At 39.3% G+C, this 18,394-nt stretch overlaps 1 protein-coding gene across 1 annotated transcript in view; it reads right to left on the bottom strand.

Moving 5' to 3' along the window:
* The window catches only part of LOC124287015 (protein WWC2-like), a 94,643-nt gene that overhangs the window by 64,619 nt on the left and 11,630 nt on the right, over window positions 1–18,394 (bottom strand). Inside the window, 3 exon segments of the mRNA XM_046723471.1 lie at window positions 540–648; window positions 3,307–3,401; window positions 5,964–6,073. Of these exon segments, the coding sequence (XP_046579427.1) occupies window positions 540–648; window positions 3,307–3,401; window positions 5,964–6,073 (314 nt within the window).

Here is an 18,394-nt window from a genome sequence, read left to right on the forward strand (position 1 = left end):
CTGGTCTGTTCAATGTATGACTGAGCTGGGGTTATAACTACCCCCTCCATAGTATTTCAGTTACAATGCATTACAAAAGCAGAGAAATAAGATTATTGAGTAAGGCAAAAAAAACATAGGTGCAGTGTTGAGAAACCCAGCAACATGATCTGGATGAAGTGGGATTCGAACCTATGTATATAATCACAGATTTGTGGCAGCTCAAGGGTGAGTGAGTTTAGTTTTACGCAGCACTCAGCAATAAATGGCATCGGTCTGTAAATAATCAAATCTAGACCAGACAATCCAGCGATCAACAGAATGAGCATGGATCTGCGCAACTGGGAACCGATGACATGTGTCAACCAAATCAGCGAGCCTGACCATCTGATCTCGCTAGTCGCCTCTTACAACAAGCATGGGTTACTGAAGGCTCATTCTAACCCAGACCTTCACGGGTCGGCAGCCCAAGGGACATAAGTGAGACACCAAATTGCAGACCATTAGATGACTTGCCTCTGCCCATCCCCAGTTTTTGTGGAGGAAGTATGGGTACTTACAGCTGGTTCTGGATGACTTCCATCCCGACAGTGTCTCGTTGAGGTGAAGGAACTCATCCTGCGCCAGCATCAACCTTTGCTCCTTCACTGCATATATCTCCTTCTTGGCCTGGAAATAACACATACAGGTAAATAATGGCTGGATTGAGAATAATATTAGAACATATCTCCTTCTTGGCCTGGAAATAACACATACAGGTAAATAATGGCTGGATTGAGAATATTATTAGAACATATCTCCTTCTTGGCCTGGAAATAACACATACAGGTAAATAATGGCTGGATTGAGAATAATATTAGAACATATCTCCTTCTTGGCCTGGAAATAACACAGACAGGAAAATAATGGCGGGATTGAGAATAGCATTAGAACATATCTCCTTCTTGGCCTGGAAATAACGCATACAGGTGAATGACAGTTGGATTGAGTGAGTGAGTGAGTGAGTTGAGTTTTACACCGCACTCAGCAATATTCCAGCTATATGGCGGCGGTCTGTAAATAATCGAGTCTGGACCAGACAATCCAGTGATCAACAGCATGAGCATCAATCTGCACAATTCGGAACCGATGACATGTGTCAACCAAGTCAGCGAGCCTGACCACCCGATCCCGTTAGTCGCCTTTTACGACAAGCAGTCGCCTTTTATGACAAGAATGGGTTGCTGAAGACCTATTCTACCCCGGATCTTCACGGGTCAGTTGGACTGAGAATAGTATTAGAACATATCTCCTTCTTGGGAAGCTCGATTGCAAATAGTGCAGGCATATCTCCTTCTTGGCCGGGATGTAATGCATGCAGGTGAATGACAATAGTATTGCAAATAGTATCAGAATATATTTCATCCTTGGCGTGAAAACATGCATACAGTTAAATGTCAGTTGTACTGGAAATAGTATCAGGATATATTATATCTGGGTTTTTTTTATTAAAAACAATGCATCCGTGTACAAAACAATTGTATTGCAAATGTATCAGCATAATAGGTGCTGAGGGTTGGGCACAGTTATAGCACAACTTACATTTCCAAGAGTGAGTGAGTGAGTGAGTGAGTGAGTGTGAACGAACACAATATAAAAGCAAGAGTGAGTGAGTGAGTGAGTGATTGTGAACGAACACAATATAAAAGCAAGAGTGAGTGAGTGAGTGAGTGAACGAACACAATATAAAAGCAAGAGTGAGTGAGTGAGTGAACGAACACAATCTCAAAGCAAGAGTGAGTGAGTGAGAGTAGGTGAACGAACACAATATAAAAGCAAGTGTGAGTGAGTGAGTGAGTGAGTATGGTTTTACGCCACTTTTAGCAATATTCCAGCAATTTCGGGGCAGGGGACATAAAAGCAAGACACAAGTTTACGATGAAATTCCAACATGATATACAAACAATGCTTTATAATTCCCCAGGTTCCCCTGGTGAGCAGCCCAGTATGGTCGCCTGTCAGCCCTGCCATGTACTGGGAGACACATACATCACCAAATGTCAAGCCCACAAGACAGATGGGCGCTGATCAATGGCAGGCTCTCACTTGTCCTGTGTTCTAGACCCAACTGGAGGTTAGTCCATAATCACATCTCATCAAAACCAGTAATATCTCCATACACTTCCATCAGTGGATACGGCAAAGGTTACATCACGACAAACAAGCAAATTAATTTGATCATTTCCTCTTCAGTCAGAGCATGTTAAAGTGCCATGTCGCCAAATTTATCAATTTTGAGAATTCTGTATAGTAAAAAAAAACATGTAAAAACTTGTGTTAAATGTCATCAATTTTTAGTGAGTGAGTGACTGACTGACTGAGTTTGGTTTTACGCCGTTTTTAGCAATATTCCAGCAACATCACGGCTGGGAACACCAGAAATGGGTTTCACACAATGTACCCACGTGGGGAATCGAACCCGGGTCTTCAGCGTGACGAGCCAACGCTTTAACCACTAGACTACGACACCGGCCCTTTGAGTGAGTGAGTGAGTGAGTGAGTGAGTGAGTGAGTGAGTGAGTGAGTGAGTGAGTGAGTGAGTGAGTGAGTGAGTGAGTGAGTGAGTGAGTGATCTGACATAACATTGGCAATATTTCGGCCATTGTGAACACATCCATTAATTTTGTCTGTCATCTAATTTTTTGTTGCTATGATGTAATCAGCTATATATTGTCCTGCAAATACCTGAAATCTATGCCAACAAGTGGTTGAAGTCATGAGCACAACGACAAATAACAAGACAGGGCACAAGCAAAGGTATCTGGTGATAAAATCCTGCCGCCAACCCACTGCTGATGACACTCTGAAGACCATGGATAACAGAAACCCACATTCAAACCCACCACCATCCCTCAAAACTTGAGCACACCAGTGTGTTCTTGCACCCTTACATTCCTAGGTCCTTAAATGTGGTGCTTCTGTTTTCATGGCTTCTAAAGTAACATTCAGGAAATTGTATGAAATGTATTTTTGACAAAGAACTTGTCATGCTATTTATATGAATGTCAACAAAATTATCAGGGTCGTGTTTGAAACCAAAAGATCACAGATTCCACATGGATTTTGTCAATTTTGGATATCAATCCTTCATATTTCTGGAGCAAGGAGCTGCCCATTATGAAGGCAGTATTTGTATTCAGCTGTCTGTTTTATCTCCATAACATCCCTCAACCTTCATCACTGATGGTGTCAAGCCTGTATCAATAGGGAAGTGTTTGTGAACCACACAAAGTGCAAGGATACAAGGTGGAAGTGGAAGTGCAAACAATCCTCAGCCTAATTGCTCACCTCCAGATCTTCTTGCGCTGTGACAAGATAGTCCTTTAGCATCAGTTCCTGTTCTTTTCGCCATTGTTGCCTTGGGTCTTCTAACTGATTTGTTTCTGAATAACAAAGTAACAATAACATATCAAAAAATATCTAATTCAATGACAATTCAAAGAAATAAGGTCAAAACACCCCACCACTCCATTTTGCTAGCTTGCAAAATGTTTCTTCGATTTACAATGTCCTCAAGCCAGGATTCTGGTAAACAATTCATGGAATTTTTCTCTGCGCAAATTATATGTTGTGATAGGCTGTACAATGCAAACCACTCAATTGTTAAAAGCAGTCAATTTTACACGAAAATACCCTTTACTTTGCAATACATACACACACTACATGTTGTTTATTTACCGAGCTGGATGATAATTCTTTAAATGCTACAAAAATGTCGGCAATATGTTACACTATGGGACAGGAAGTTTTTTCAAGGGACACTGGTGACCTAAATATTTTTGCCAGGTAGCTGCTGACATGGTTGAGAGAGCTTGGCCAAACAGTCTGGCCTGCAGACAAAGACGCATAGCGCGCGACAATCAAGCAGTCCTAACGCGCTAGTTATTTCAGCGAGGTGGCGTAAGGTTGAAGCAGCCATTGTACCACAGAGTAGGCACACACATAAATACACTGTTAGCAAGTTCAGCTTTTGTTCAACACTTGTTAGGCTTTTACTTGAAAATATTTTCGTTTCCCACGGAGGGAACATAAAAGACGTCGAAGTGGCTTTGATCATGGTATATAGAGTTTTATTCAATACATGGGATATAAGTTCTAAGTGCGTAATACGAAATGGGGATCAACAGTCTTAGTGTGATAAGTAACTACACGACAGCCCTGTCATCTTAACACAATTGAATGCAAGGGTGTTCTCATAAGTTTATAAGGTTTGAACAAAACCTCATAGTGTTTTCAAGTGTTTACAATAAACACTTGGAACTCATCAATTCATTACATACAAATAATACTGACCCTTTCAGCCACAGCATTAAGTCATTAAGCTCTATTAAGCAGTTCAGCTGACACACTGAACAATGAATAAACCCTAAGCTAAGATTTTATGAAAATATACCCATTAACCATCGACAGTAGACACCCTGATATAGAGCAAGATTCAGAACAAACTGTATTACCTGTTTAAGAAATTATCTCTGCCAATATGCCAAGAAGGAACAAACAGATGAGCATAAAACTAGTTGTCAGGGTTTATTTAAGGTATAATATTAATTTTTTATCTAACTAAAAATTTGTCAATGAAAAATATATGTTTTTATTCATCCGAATTTAGAAGAAACATCATTATCAAATGAAAAAAATACTTTTTGCTGCAGACAAAATATATCTGAACTGACTGGAGCTCTCCCCACTGGCCACTTAACGTAATAGAAGTCCCATGGATCAATGTTCACACGGCGTGATCTCTTTCAATAATAAAAATTCAATGCATGTCACAATATTTAATTTTGGAAGGGGAAACATAGCTTGCAGTTGCAGACAGCCTATCCCATCATCTTGGGCGTACCATACACAAATGTTCCTGGAAATTTATCAATGAACTTCAGATAAGATCTCCTAACATCATGCTCTGATCCTGAAATACTGCATAAACATTTTTCTGGAAACATAGTAGTTGGCTGTTCATGAGATAGGGAGATTCAGATCCTCTGACAAGTTTATCAAGCCCTACAAACGTGGGTTTGACAAGGAAACACTATATTTCCTTTACACTTATTTCATTCAGGGCATTTCATATTTGACAAGAAATCATTGAAATTACACCCCTAGGGATGGATCTCAAAGGAATCCTCTGGTCAGGAAGATGGATATATGTTTTGTTCATTTATCTGTGTTTATTAAATTGGGATGGGTACTGAAGCTCACCTTCAAAATATAGGAAAACAGACAAATTATTGTGTAACATCTTGAAAATGAAGGGAAAATGAGGCTTGAGATGGTTGTTATGCCTGAGTAACACAATCAACGCTGGGCCAGGTAAACCATATCCTCAGGGCATGAACGCAGTCATGACATGCAATCAGCCACGTCCATTCAATGGATTTTAGTCAGCTCATACAGCAACATAAGAGGCACTGAGGAATGATCCTGGCAAATCAATTTCTCCCTGTGCTAAAGAACTAACTACACCGTCTCAAACTACCTCCAATCAAGGCTGGCCTTCCTTCAGCCAAAAGGCTGAAAAATGTTCCAGTATCGTCTGACACACAGAAGACCAACTGAAATATCTCAAAAATATAAGACGAAGTGGTTCAGGCAAAACCCTTTCTAACATTCTAACATCTAATAACAATGGTTACTATATACAAATAAAATCTCAAAGAGGTGAGGTGAGGTGAAATTGGGTTTTAACGTCGTGCTTGAGAATATTTCGCTCATATGACGACGTGCATGCAGGCGGACGCTCTAACCACTACACCACGAAATCTCAAGGAAAGCAATGTTGACAATGAAAGACTATCCAATAAACTACTCTCAGCTTCATGAGATTTCAGAGGAATCAGGTGGTGACGTCCCGCCTGAGTGTGCTACTGTAGCTACAGACTGAAGCGAGGTCTCACAAAACCTAGTATAACACTTCCATGAAACATGCAGCTATTGAAACTTACGATTCATATGATTGATGTAGTATATTCCCACGTTGGGGTCATATGACTCCTCCCAGCCAATGGGCAGTTCATCTCCAACACAGTCTGCAAATGTCTGAGGCTTTGTGTATCTGAAATAGGACAAAGTAGGTTGAAAACAAATAATTATATTTCAAACAGTAGTCACTTCTCAAAGTGTCAGCTTAATGGTGAGAGATACGACAGTAAATCTCTGCAAAATCCTAACCCTCCCTTTAAATCCCCAAAACATCCCTTCCCTAATCTCACGTGAACCGTTGACAAATGAACTAACAAATCATATATTTTCTTCCTTTTAACTTTAAATTGTTGAAAACTTGTGTAGTTGTCAAAGTAATCCATCAAACAGGGTACCCGTGAAGATCCAGGTTAGAGCTGGTCTTCAGTAACCCATGCTTGTTCTGACCCATGCTACAGGTCGTCAGGCTCGCTGGCTTGGTGAACACATGTCATCGCATCCTAATTGCATAGATTGATGCTCATGATGTTGATTACTGGATTGTCTGGTTCAGATTATTTACAGATTGCCGCCATATAGCTGGAATATTGCCGAATATGGCGTTAAACAACCAACCAACAAATAGGCCATGACAGGGGATAAAATCCATAAATTCCACAAATATAAATTCCATACTAGACAGCAATACCATATCTTTACACAGACCTCCACAAATACCAACCAATACCAACCAAGTCTGATCTGGCAGCAAAGGACTTCAGGTTTATATCTCTGTCATAACATTTGCTTCCATTTTTACACATTTGTGTTTACACATGAGATTTTTCCTCAACCCACACCCATTCACGTAAAAATAGGCTGTCAAGTTCAACCAGAGTACTTGTGCTATTGTCACCTGAAAAGTGATACTTAAAATTACAACCAAAAAATACCGGGCAATATTGGGGTTATTCCCACATGTAAGTGACAATGTAACAATGCGTCTGGCAGTGGGATACAAGTGCAAATCATTTACTGTAAACGCAAGCCAGGTGTGCTGCAGATTACCCTGCAAGCATGGTGAAGTTCAAACTGTCACATTTAAAAAAATGACAATTATGTATTTCAGTGTAACCTTCAGTTTACACTAAAGTGCTAGGCGTAGTTCTGAACAGAAAGTGTCTCCATTAATAAGGATGCACATTTGCTACCCATCAGACTAACTTACTGGAACTTGATATGCTTAGCAGAAATATTACACCAAGGTTAGGAAAGGCCACAAACAAAAACTGTTTGTTCTCTTTACATGCTGCGAAAAAGGTGAGAACGTAGGTAGATGGTTAAACTGGGTGGGAGGATAGATAGGGAAAACAGGGTTGATCGATGGACAAAACAGGACGGGTTGAAGGGAAAATAGGTAAAAAGGAATTAATTCAGCATTTTATAAATCTATTCACAATCTTTGCTCAAATTACCATATCTTGATACAAATATGGAAAACAAAGTACCTCATTATATACACTAGGATTCTCAGAGCGATACTAGATCAAGTCAGTTCCCAGCTTAAGGTCAAGCAATTGTCAACATTCAGAAGACATACAGACATACTCAAGTCCACTGAAGACTCAGTTTAGCAGTTGAACACAAGATAACACCAGAATCAACCTAGTTCACACCCAACAAATGATTACCATTTAATTTGAAACCTTATATTCTTAAACAGCACTCTTGGAAGATAAAACAAACATACTGTAAATAGACTCGACAAAAAGAGAATAATGATGAAAACACAGCTCACATGCAACAACCCTGGAGCACTCCTCTCTGATCTGCCATACAAATACTACAACATTGCCTCCACAATCAATGTCTGGACCAGACAGTCCTGTGACTGACAAACCATGAGCCTTTATCCTCGAAATTTGGATCCAATAAAAGGCAATCATCCAAATCCCAGAACAAGACCACCAAATCACCACCAGGGGAACTATGACTTAGGGATCGTTTTTCTTTTCCATTTTTTCTGTATGTGTCTGTGGTAACCACAGGAATAAGGCAACCATAATCCAGAGGGAATGTTTACGCTTATAATTAAAAGCAATCATCCAAATCCCAAACCATGACCACCAAATCCACATAGCAACCTCTTATAACAAGCTTAGGTTGCAGGAGACCAATATTCTTTTGCAGGCACACAATGAACAGGATGACGGCTGATATGCAATGAGAAGGCTAAACTACAGCAAAATACACCTTTTTTAGGATAAAATGATTGTTTAACTTCAACTCATGATGTCGACATTTATTTCTTATGTACTATGTACAGCTTCTACATGAATAACAACCAAACGATGTAATCATTATTTGTCTTTATAAAGAGAGGTGTTCACATAAGCTTATAGCTTGTTCACCAAACCCTATTCAATTTTGTTTGAATAAAAATATGCTTAAACCAAACAAAGCAGCAGTCTCGTACTACAGGAAAGACCTCAGCCATTCTGATCATAGATGTTCAGTACCTGGGTGAAACCCAAATGTCCATGAAGTATGAACATGTTCCTGAACCTCTCATCATGGTGGGTCGGTGCGGTAGCCTAGTGGTTAAAGCGTTGACTCGTCACGCCGAAGACCCGGGTTCGAATCCCCACATGGGCACAATGTGTAAAGCCTATTTCTGGTGTTCTCCGCCGTGATGTTGCTGGAACATTGCTAAAAGCGGCGTAAAACCAAACTCACTCACTCACTCTGATCATGGCACACCAAAGGGATGCAATCTGTACAACAAAATTCAGATATTAATGACAAGGTCCCTATTATACCATACCCACCTATTAGCCACACACCTCCCTAATCATACTGTCCAATCTGTTTCACTTGTGTATCATAGCATTTGTTTCAATTCAACAGTCCAGTTCACATACTGTTAGATGAAATACTTACTGATAGATGACATTGTTTCTTTATATCTCACTTTATTTATAGATGGTAAGTTGGTTTAACACTGCTTTAAACAGTAATGCAGTAATACCAGCATGTCATCCTAATATGTTATGGAAACCTGCAGTGATGCACTGCTCCGATATTGACCACTTTGTTGAAACCTATGAGAACAGGTATGGTGCTAATAACCCTAAAAACATAATCAGAGAAAACTGGGAGTGAAGCCTTGATAATATGGTTCTGGACTGCCCGGGTGATGGAACTACCTTGAACGACTTGGACAGTATTTAAAAGAAAACCTTGCACTTCCTTCCTAAGCAGCGCCTGACCCACCTCTCCATGAACTCCCCCTTCCAACTACGGCATGTTCCCCACAGCTGTAACTACTTGTTGATACAAGTAATGGGTGATAAAGTAAAACTGAAGCACAAGTCTCAGCCAGCTTCCAGCTGTCTCCCCTCCTTCCTTCATCCCCCTCCACCCACTGTCACAATCAGCAGGATGTCATCTCATAACAGGCAGGCTCAAACACCTGCTGTATAACTATATATAACTGTATACACCAGCAGTGTAACTATAACTGTATACTGTATACCAGCGTATATAACTATATACTAGCGGTATAACTGTATACACCAGCAGTATAACTGTATACACCAGCGGTATAACTGTATACAGCAGGTATAACTGTATACACCAGTGGTATAACTGTATACACCAGCGGTATAACTGTATACACCAGCAGTATAACTGTATACACCAGCGGTATAACTATATACTAGCGGTATAACTGTATACACCAGCGGTATAACTGTATACCAGCGGTATAACTGTATAACTGTATACACCAGCAGTATAACTGTATACACCAGCACTGTATATAACTGTATACACCAGTGGTATAACTATATACACCAGCAATATAAATGGGATATACCAGCAGTATAACTGTATACACCAGCGGTATAACTATATACTAGTATAACTGTATACACCAGCAGTATAACTGTATACACTGTATAACTGGTATAACTGTATACACCAGTGGTATAACTGTATACACCAGCATAACTATAAGCTGTATAACTGTATACACCAGCAGTATAACTGTATACACCAGCAGTATAACTGTATACACCAGTGGTATAACTATATATAACGGTATAACTGTATACACTAGCAGTGTAATATAACTGTATACACCAGTGGTATAAACTATATACCAGTATAACTGTATACACCAGCAGTATAACTCTATACACCAGTTATAACTGTATACACCAGCAGTATAACTGTATACACCAACAGTATAACTGTATACACCAACACTATAACTGTATACACCAGTAAAACTCTGTATAACTAGTGGTATAACTGTCATCTGAACACTAACAATAAACTAACAGTATAACTACAGCCGTAGAATCTTAAATAATTGCACATATGTAAACTGGTGGTAAAAAGGCAAACTAGGAGTATCACTAAACTATAAACTAGCCGTATTCATACCCTAACTACTGCAGAAGAACTATGTAAACTAGTAGTTCAAACGCATAGACTAATAGTAGAACATTTAAGGAGGACATAAAGCAGCTTCAACAAAACGGTTGACACTGCATATACCCAAAGAATGTAGCTGACCTCATTCTGACTTCAAACAGCTTTTGTTATGGATGGATATTCAGTGTATCTTTCCCATGCCAGCTTGTTATGAAAACATGAGGGTGGCATTGATTAGGATAATTTGTTGTATACAATAAAGCTCAACACATTATCCTTGAGGCCCACGCATGTAGTGAGGGGTGCCTCGTCCAGACTGTACCTGCCTTCATCATACAGTATCTATATCCCCCAGATAGAAGCCTACATTCTTGACTGCTTGAAGCAGAGAAACATATTAGGTCCTTTTTGACTCAGTTGTCCTCTAAATATCATATCTAGTTAGACAAAGATGTTCTTTTGGAAACAGTTGTCCTCTGAATATCATGTCCTGTTAGAAAAAGTTGTTCTTTTAGACAGAGTTGTCATCTAGAAATGTCTTCCTGTATACAGCTGTCATCTAGATATCATGTTATGTTTGATACCGCAGTCATTCAGACAGTTAGTTTGAAACTGTTATGATCCCTATTTATCCTGATTTATTTAACAATTGTCACTCAAATATGATTTCAAACTGTTAATTTTCCATTCACTGCAGCATCTCACACAGTAACTTCTGGACCACAAGACTTGTCTCTTGTGTGTCTGTCAATAACTGAAAATATAAAACATTGCCTGGAACAAGATTCAGGACCTTAACGACTCCATGTCATAAACTCACAGTATGATACAGTACTGGTTGATGCTGCATGATACAGTACTGGTAGATGCTGTATGATACAGTAGTGGTTGATGCTGTATGATACAGTACTGGTTGATGCTGTATGATACAGTACTGGTAGATGCTGTATGATACAGTACTGGTTGATGCTGTATGATACAGTACTGGTTGATGCTGTATGATACAGTACTGGTTGATGCTGTATGATACAGTACTGGTTGATACTGTATGATACAGTAGTGGTTGATGCTGTATGATACAGTACTGGTTGATACTGTATGATACAGTAGTGGTTGATGCTGTATGATACAGTACTGGTTGATGCTGTATGATACAGTAGTGGTTGATGCTGTATGATACAGTAGTGGTTGATGCTGCATGATACAGTACTGGTAGATGCTGTATGATACAGTGATGGTTGATACTGTATGATACAGTACTGGTTGATGCTGTATGATACAGTAGTGGTTGATGCTGTATGATACAGTACTGGTTGATACTGTATGATACAGTACTGGTTGATGCTGTATGATACAGTACTGGTTGATGCTGTATGATACAGTAGTGGTTGATGCTGTATGATACAGTACTGGTTGATGCTGTATGATACAGTAGTGGTTGATGCTGTATGATACAGTACTGGTAGATGCTGTATGATACAGTACTTTGATGCGTACTGGTAGATGCTGTATGATACAGTACTGGTTGATGCTGTATGATACAGTACTGGTAGATGCTGTATGATACAGTACTGGTTGATACTGTATGATTCAGTACTGGTTGATGCTGTATGATACAGTACTGGTTGATGCTGTATGATACAGTAGTGGTTGATGCTGTATGATACAGTACTGGTTGATGCTGTATGATACAGTAGTGGTTGATGCTGTATGATACAGTACTGGTTAATGCTGTATGATACAGTACTGGTAGATGCTGTATGATACAGTACTGGTTGATGCTGTATGATACAGTACTGCTGGATGCTGTATGATACAGTACTGGTTGATACTGTATGATACAGTACTGGTTGATGCTGTATGATACAGTACTGGTTGATGCTGTATGATACAGTAGTGGTTGATGCTGTATGATACAGTACTGGTTGATGCTGTATGATACAGTACTGGTTGATGCTGTATGATACAGTACTGGTTGATGCTGTACGATACAGTACTGGTAGATGCTGTATGATACAGTACTGGTTGATACTGTACGATACAGTACTGGTTGATGCTGTATGATACAGTACTGGTTGATGCTGTATGATACAGTAGTGGTTGATGCTGTATGATACAGTACTGGTTGATGCTGTATGATACAGTAGTGGTTGATGCTGTATGATACAGTACTGGTTGATGCTGTATGATACAGTACTGGTTGATACTGTATGATACAGTACTGGTTGATACTGTATGATACAGTAGTGGTTGATGCTGTATGATACAGTACTGGTTGATGCTGTATGATACAGTACTGGTTGATGCTGTATGATACAGTAGTGGTTGATGCTGTATGATACAGTACTGGTTGATGCTGTACGATACAGTATTGGTTGATGCTGTATGATACAGTAGTGGTTGATGCTGTACGATACAGTACTGGTTGATGCTGTATGATACAGTACTGGTTGATACTGTATGATACAATACTCGTTAATACTTTGGGTACATTGACACACTGACAACTTAGTCACAAAGTGTGAGCCAGCACAGGTTGCCAATTAACAAATCCAGTCCTGCATTCCCACTTGTAAATGTCTTGATGATAGGATAATTGATTATCAGGATAAATAGTGAAATAATATATCATGATTGAACATTGATTGTTTTCAATTTTCTACATAAACACAACCAAATAACTTGTGATATGTCTGTTACAGGAGTTATCACTAATGCCCAATGAGTTACCGCCCATGAACATTGAGTTATCTCCCCTTTTTCTGGGTATAGTGTTATCTCCCCTTTGTATAAGGAAACGGTGGCCTCTGGTCTACTACACTGATGCAGACAAGGATAACCCATATTGTCTAAATAAGCACCTGTCAACATGCCAAGCATTCCTCAGCTTCAGTTGACAACCACTGATAAATATAGCCACGAATTACACAATATCTAAAGCGATCAAGTATGCCCCCATATTTCAGGCATGTCATTCACAGTCTGAGGACAGAGTGCTTCAGAGGGGTAATAATTCAAAGTGAAAATATTTGTGCCAACCCAGACATTTGACACTGACTATCATCTGAATATATGTATGATGTAGATGCAGGAACTGGATGTTCAGAGTCACTGATGACTCAGACTGTTAATTACAAGTGAGTGAGTGAGTGAGTGAGTGAGTGAGTGAGTGAGTGAGTGAGTGAGTGAGTGAGTGAGTGAGTGAGTGAGTGAGTGAGTGAGTGAGTGAGTGAGTGAGTGAGTGAGTGAGTGAGTGAGTGAGTGAGTGAGTGAGTGAGTGAGTGTGAGTGAGTGAGTGAGTGAGTGAGTGAGTGAGTGAGTGAGTGAGTGAGTGAGTGAGTGAGTGAGTGAGTGAGTGAGTGAGAGTGATTTTCCACCAGTTTTTTTCAGCATAAAAGCAATAACTCAAGTGTTCACCAGAAAAGAGTTTCAGATATTGTATTAAATGGAGGTGACCAGCTAGGATTTCACATGGACTTCACACATTGAACCCAAGTGGGGAAATGAACCCGAGTCTTCACCGTGACAACCTAACACTTGAACCATTAAGATAACCCACCCATCAGCATTTTCAACTCTCCCAATTAACAGATCATCAATGGAAAGAAATTGTTTTCTGTACTTTAAGCCATTTTTATACGTAATAATGCAAAGTTATTCCGTAAACAACCAATAAAGATGCCATTTTACTGCTAGGTATGTTCAAGGTTACAGACGGTAAGATCACACAATAAGAAAAGTATGTACAAGTGTTGCACAACATTCACAGAAAATGATCCTCATCACCAGAAAAGAATGCAACCAAATACCACAGTGCCAATATCATCCCCATACTGAACTGAAACATCTCCATACTCAACTACCAACATCCAATCAGGAGCCATTAGTTCTGGCATTAACTGGTCACTGATGACCCACAGTCAGAATGAAAACCTGGGTTTTCCTGACAATGAACGCATACAAATATGTGAATTCCTCGAATCGACATTCCAGTGCCTGTTGTCTTCATCATAGCCGAGCTCGAGTCATCCCGACCTTGGCGTGAAAAAACCCAGCAAGTCGGTTCATCTGCAGAAAGCATGCATAAAGTGCACACAATTGTCGGAATGTGACTGGCGTTTGGCTACATATCCCAAATGTATCAAGGGTCTCGAAGGCTGGAGAAGACAATTCCTATAATGGGATCACATATCTACACCAGGTCATGGTAGGCCTGAGGGGATATACTGACACCTGCTTGGCTGATCTAACATAGAATAGTCTACACCGAGTTGTGTGGAACTATACATTGATTCTGTAATGCATGGCAAAATTGTAATCACAATTTGATACTCTACATGGGGAAACAGATATTAGTTGACCTGAGGGTTGAGTGGACACAATGTGTCGGTGCATCAAAATACCTGCATCATTCTATGTGTGGTATGAAAAGATATGAAAATATATTACTTGTCTGCACAGAGGATAGTAGATACAATGCAATATTTGGCATAGGATAGACAGATATAATGCAATACTTGACATAGGGTGGATAGATACTATGCGATGCTTGACATAAGTTGGATAGATAAAATGTGATATTTGACATAGGGTAGATAGATACAAATGCAATACTTGACATAGGGTGGATAGATACAATGCAATACTTGACATAAGTTGGATAGATCAAATGTGATACTTGACATAGGATAGATATAATGTGATACTTGACACAGGGTAGATAGATACAAATGCAATACTTAACATAAGGTGGATAGATACAATGTGATACTTGACATAAGTTGGATAGATACAATGTGATACCAGACATAGGGTAGATATATTGTAATACTTGACAGGGTAGATATATACAATGCAATACTTGACATACAGGAACTGACACATATGCTAAAAGATATTTCAGAGAATATACATCAGCTCACACAGAAGTTACACAGTAAGATTCACCAAGGTATCAAGATATTCATAAATATCAATAAACATATGTTTAGAATAGCCACAAGCAAATCCACCAACTATTCACAGTAAGCAGCCGAGCGTAATATTTCATTGTACAACAGCCCATGCCATGAGACTGAAACGTTCAAGTTTATAGTTAATTGCTACTACCAAAGCAGATCACAAAACTGGAAATATGATGAATGGGTATCTCACTGTGACCACTAGTCCACGGCCGAGTCTAGTCAAACACTGTCAGGTCTAGAAAGATCAGCTCATACAGTATGAGGAGTTTGTTGCTTAATGTCCCGCTAAGTAACCTTTCAGAGTGAGTGAGTGAGTGAGTGAGTGAGTGAGTGAGTGAGTGAGTGAGTGAGTGAGTGAGTGAGTGAGTGAGTGAGGAGTGAGTGAGTGAGTGAGTGAGTGAGTGACACATTGTACCCATGTGGGGAACTGAACGCTGGTCTTCAGTGAGTGAGTGAGTGAGTGAGCAATTCACAAATTGTACCCAAGTGGGGAATTGAACACAGGTCTTCAGCGTGATGAACGAACACATTAACCACTAGGCTACCCTAACACCCCCATAACAGCTATATGGCAGGTCTGTACCTAATGAAGACCAAACAATCCAGTGATTGATATCATGAGCAACAATGAATTCAATAGGGTTACAAAAACTGTCAACAAAGTCACCAAGCCTCACTCATCCAATCCATTAGGTCACCTCTGAATGCCAGTATTGATGGCTGGAGGAAACAACCAGCCTCGGTATCTTCAGAAAATATTCTGACCCGAAATCCTACAGGGTACCAACTAATAAGAAAGATGAAAATCCATAGTAACATGTAAATAACATCAGGATGGAAGTTGACTGTGTACTAAATGAAAATCATCTGCATTGTTGCAGCTCAGATGACTATTTGCTTTTATATTGAATTCTGTGTCATGAACAGGACTGTTTTCAGCAAGTGAGTGAGTGAGTTGTGGTCTGTTCCACTTTTACCAAATTCCATTAATATCATGGCAGGAGACACCAGAAATGTGCTTCACAAATAGTACCCATGTAGAGAATCGAACCCGGGATTGACAAGCAAACACTTTAACCACTAGCCTACCTCACCACAAACGAGTGAACCATGTCCCAAAAAGCAACAAAATTTCAGTGAAATCCTGGCTGCTCTTTTACAAAAGATAAATATCACATTAGTTAAAGCAACATCTCCACTTGCATTGATAGGTGTAAAGTTTCTTGTCATTCACAGAACGCTGCTCTACGCTAGGGAAGATAAGACGCTTAATGCATCATGCGGTTCAGAAGTCAGCAGAAACAATTTTTCGCTTGTCAAAACATTCTAATGGTAGACTAAACAGGAACTATTAGTTCAGACTCGCACTTAGCAGAATTTGAAAGTTTTAATTTGAAATAATTAATTTTATTGCAACTGAAAATGAAGAATAATCACACATAAAGTAATGCCTTGTTTCATAAAAAAATAACCTGCATGGTCTAAGACTTAGTGTAACCATGGTAACCTAAATATGGTTACTGTTTCTTATGAATGATGAGAGAGTAGTGCAACTCCTTGCCTGGATCAATGCCTGTTTCACAGCGTTTCCCCTCGCAGATATAATAGCATTGTCACAACTGTTAGTATTTGGAAACATTAAATTGATGAGAGGGTAGAAAATTTATAAAGCTAAATATCACAGTCCAACATACCAGGTTTTAAGAAATAGAGCATTTCTTTTTTAAAATTGTAACACATGACACATGCCTGTTCATTTATAAACACAAATCATTTTGGACGATCAGTTAACCTCTCTAACATTTGGGACTTCAACTTACAAAAGCCTAGTCCTTTAAAACCACAATCTCTCTTTTGGATGATCAGTTAAACGCTATTACATTTGGGACTTCAATTGCAATACCTTACTCCTTTAAAATCACAATCCCTCTTTTGGATGATCAGCTGAACTCTAAAACATTTTCTACTTCAAATTACAATAGCCCACAGGATGAGGATGTTTAACACTGGAACAGTGAACCTATCACATTGGGTGCATTGTAAATGGAACCGGATGGCAGTTTTTGCTTGCCAGGGGTTTACTACAAATAACATTTAATCAAACCAAAACAATTTTCTATGGGAAAATAGTTAGTGAGCTATCTGCAACAAAGATGATTTCCTTCAAGTCTGCATATGTTTCAGTTTCTTTGAAAGGGCAGATTTCATTAAGATTAGAGGATGTTTATTGTGGACTTCAAATCACTGCTAATGGTATTTCAGCTATAAGGTTTTGCTGACATGAACAATTTTGTCTGTATACATAAAAGCTCAAAGTTTTTATTTTTTATTTTATAAAGCTTAAACAGTGCTTGATTCTCAATCAAACACACACATTTACATAGAGAACTTGACAATTTGTTTCACAAATATTTTCCCAGATTTGACGTTTCTTATCTCGAAGCTTATCGCTATTCCAAGTGGGATGATTAAAGAAGACACAATGAAAGATTTCATCAGAGACAATAGCCAAGAATGTATAGGAGTGAGTGGATGTTAATGTTGCAGTCAGCACTATTTCCGCTATGTCACAACAACCTGGAAACTGTCAGGTCTGGATCAAGCAAACCATTGACTAAAACCTTCAGCTACAATCCATGTCACTGTGACATGCTGATCACTGAAAGGGTCTGTTGTTTATTGCTACCTCAGTCAGCAATAGTCCAACAATATTGAGTGAGTATGGGTTTACGCCACTTTTAGCAATATTCCAGCAATATCCGATGGTGTACACCAGAAACGGGCTTCACACATTCTACCCATGTGGGGAATCGAACATGGGTCTTCAGCAAGACAAGCGAACGCTCTAACCACTAGGCTACCCCACCGCCCCTATTCCATCTATAAGAGGCAGGAATTGTTATTAACCAACAACAATAACTAGCTTATATGTAGTAAATGCCCTAAAATGTTTGACACCGTCAACTAAATACCATAGTCAGACAACCTGATAAATTAAGTGGCCTTATTCAACCTGTACTGGTAGATAGCAACCAATTCTAACCTGGACACACCCTGGGATAACAGGCACC

The sequence above is a fragment of the Haliotis rubra genome, unplaced genomic scaffold, assembly GCF_003918875.1.
Source record: "Haliotis rubra isolate DU_JTF1 unplaced genomic scaffold, ASM391887v1 Scf399, whole genome shotgun sequence".
In the NCBI taxonomy this organism is placed as follows: domain Eukaryota; kingdom Metazoa; phylum Mollusca; class Gastropoda; order Lepetellida; family Haliotidae; genus Haliotis; species Haliotis rubra.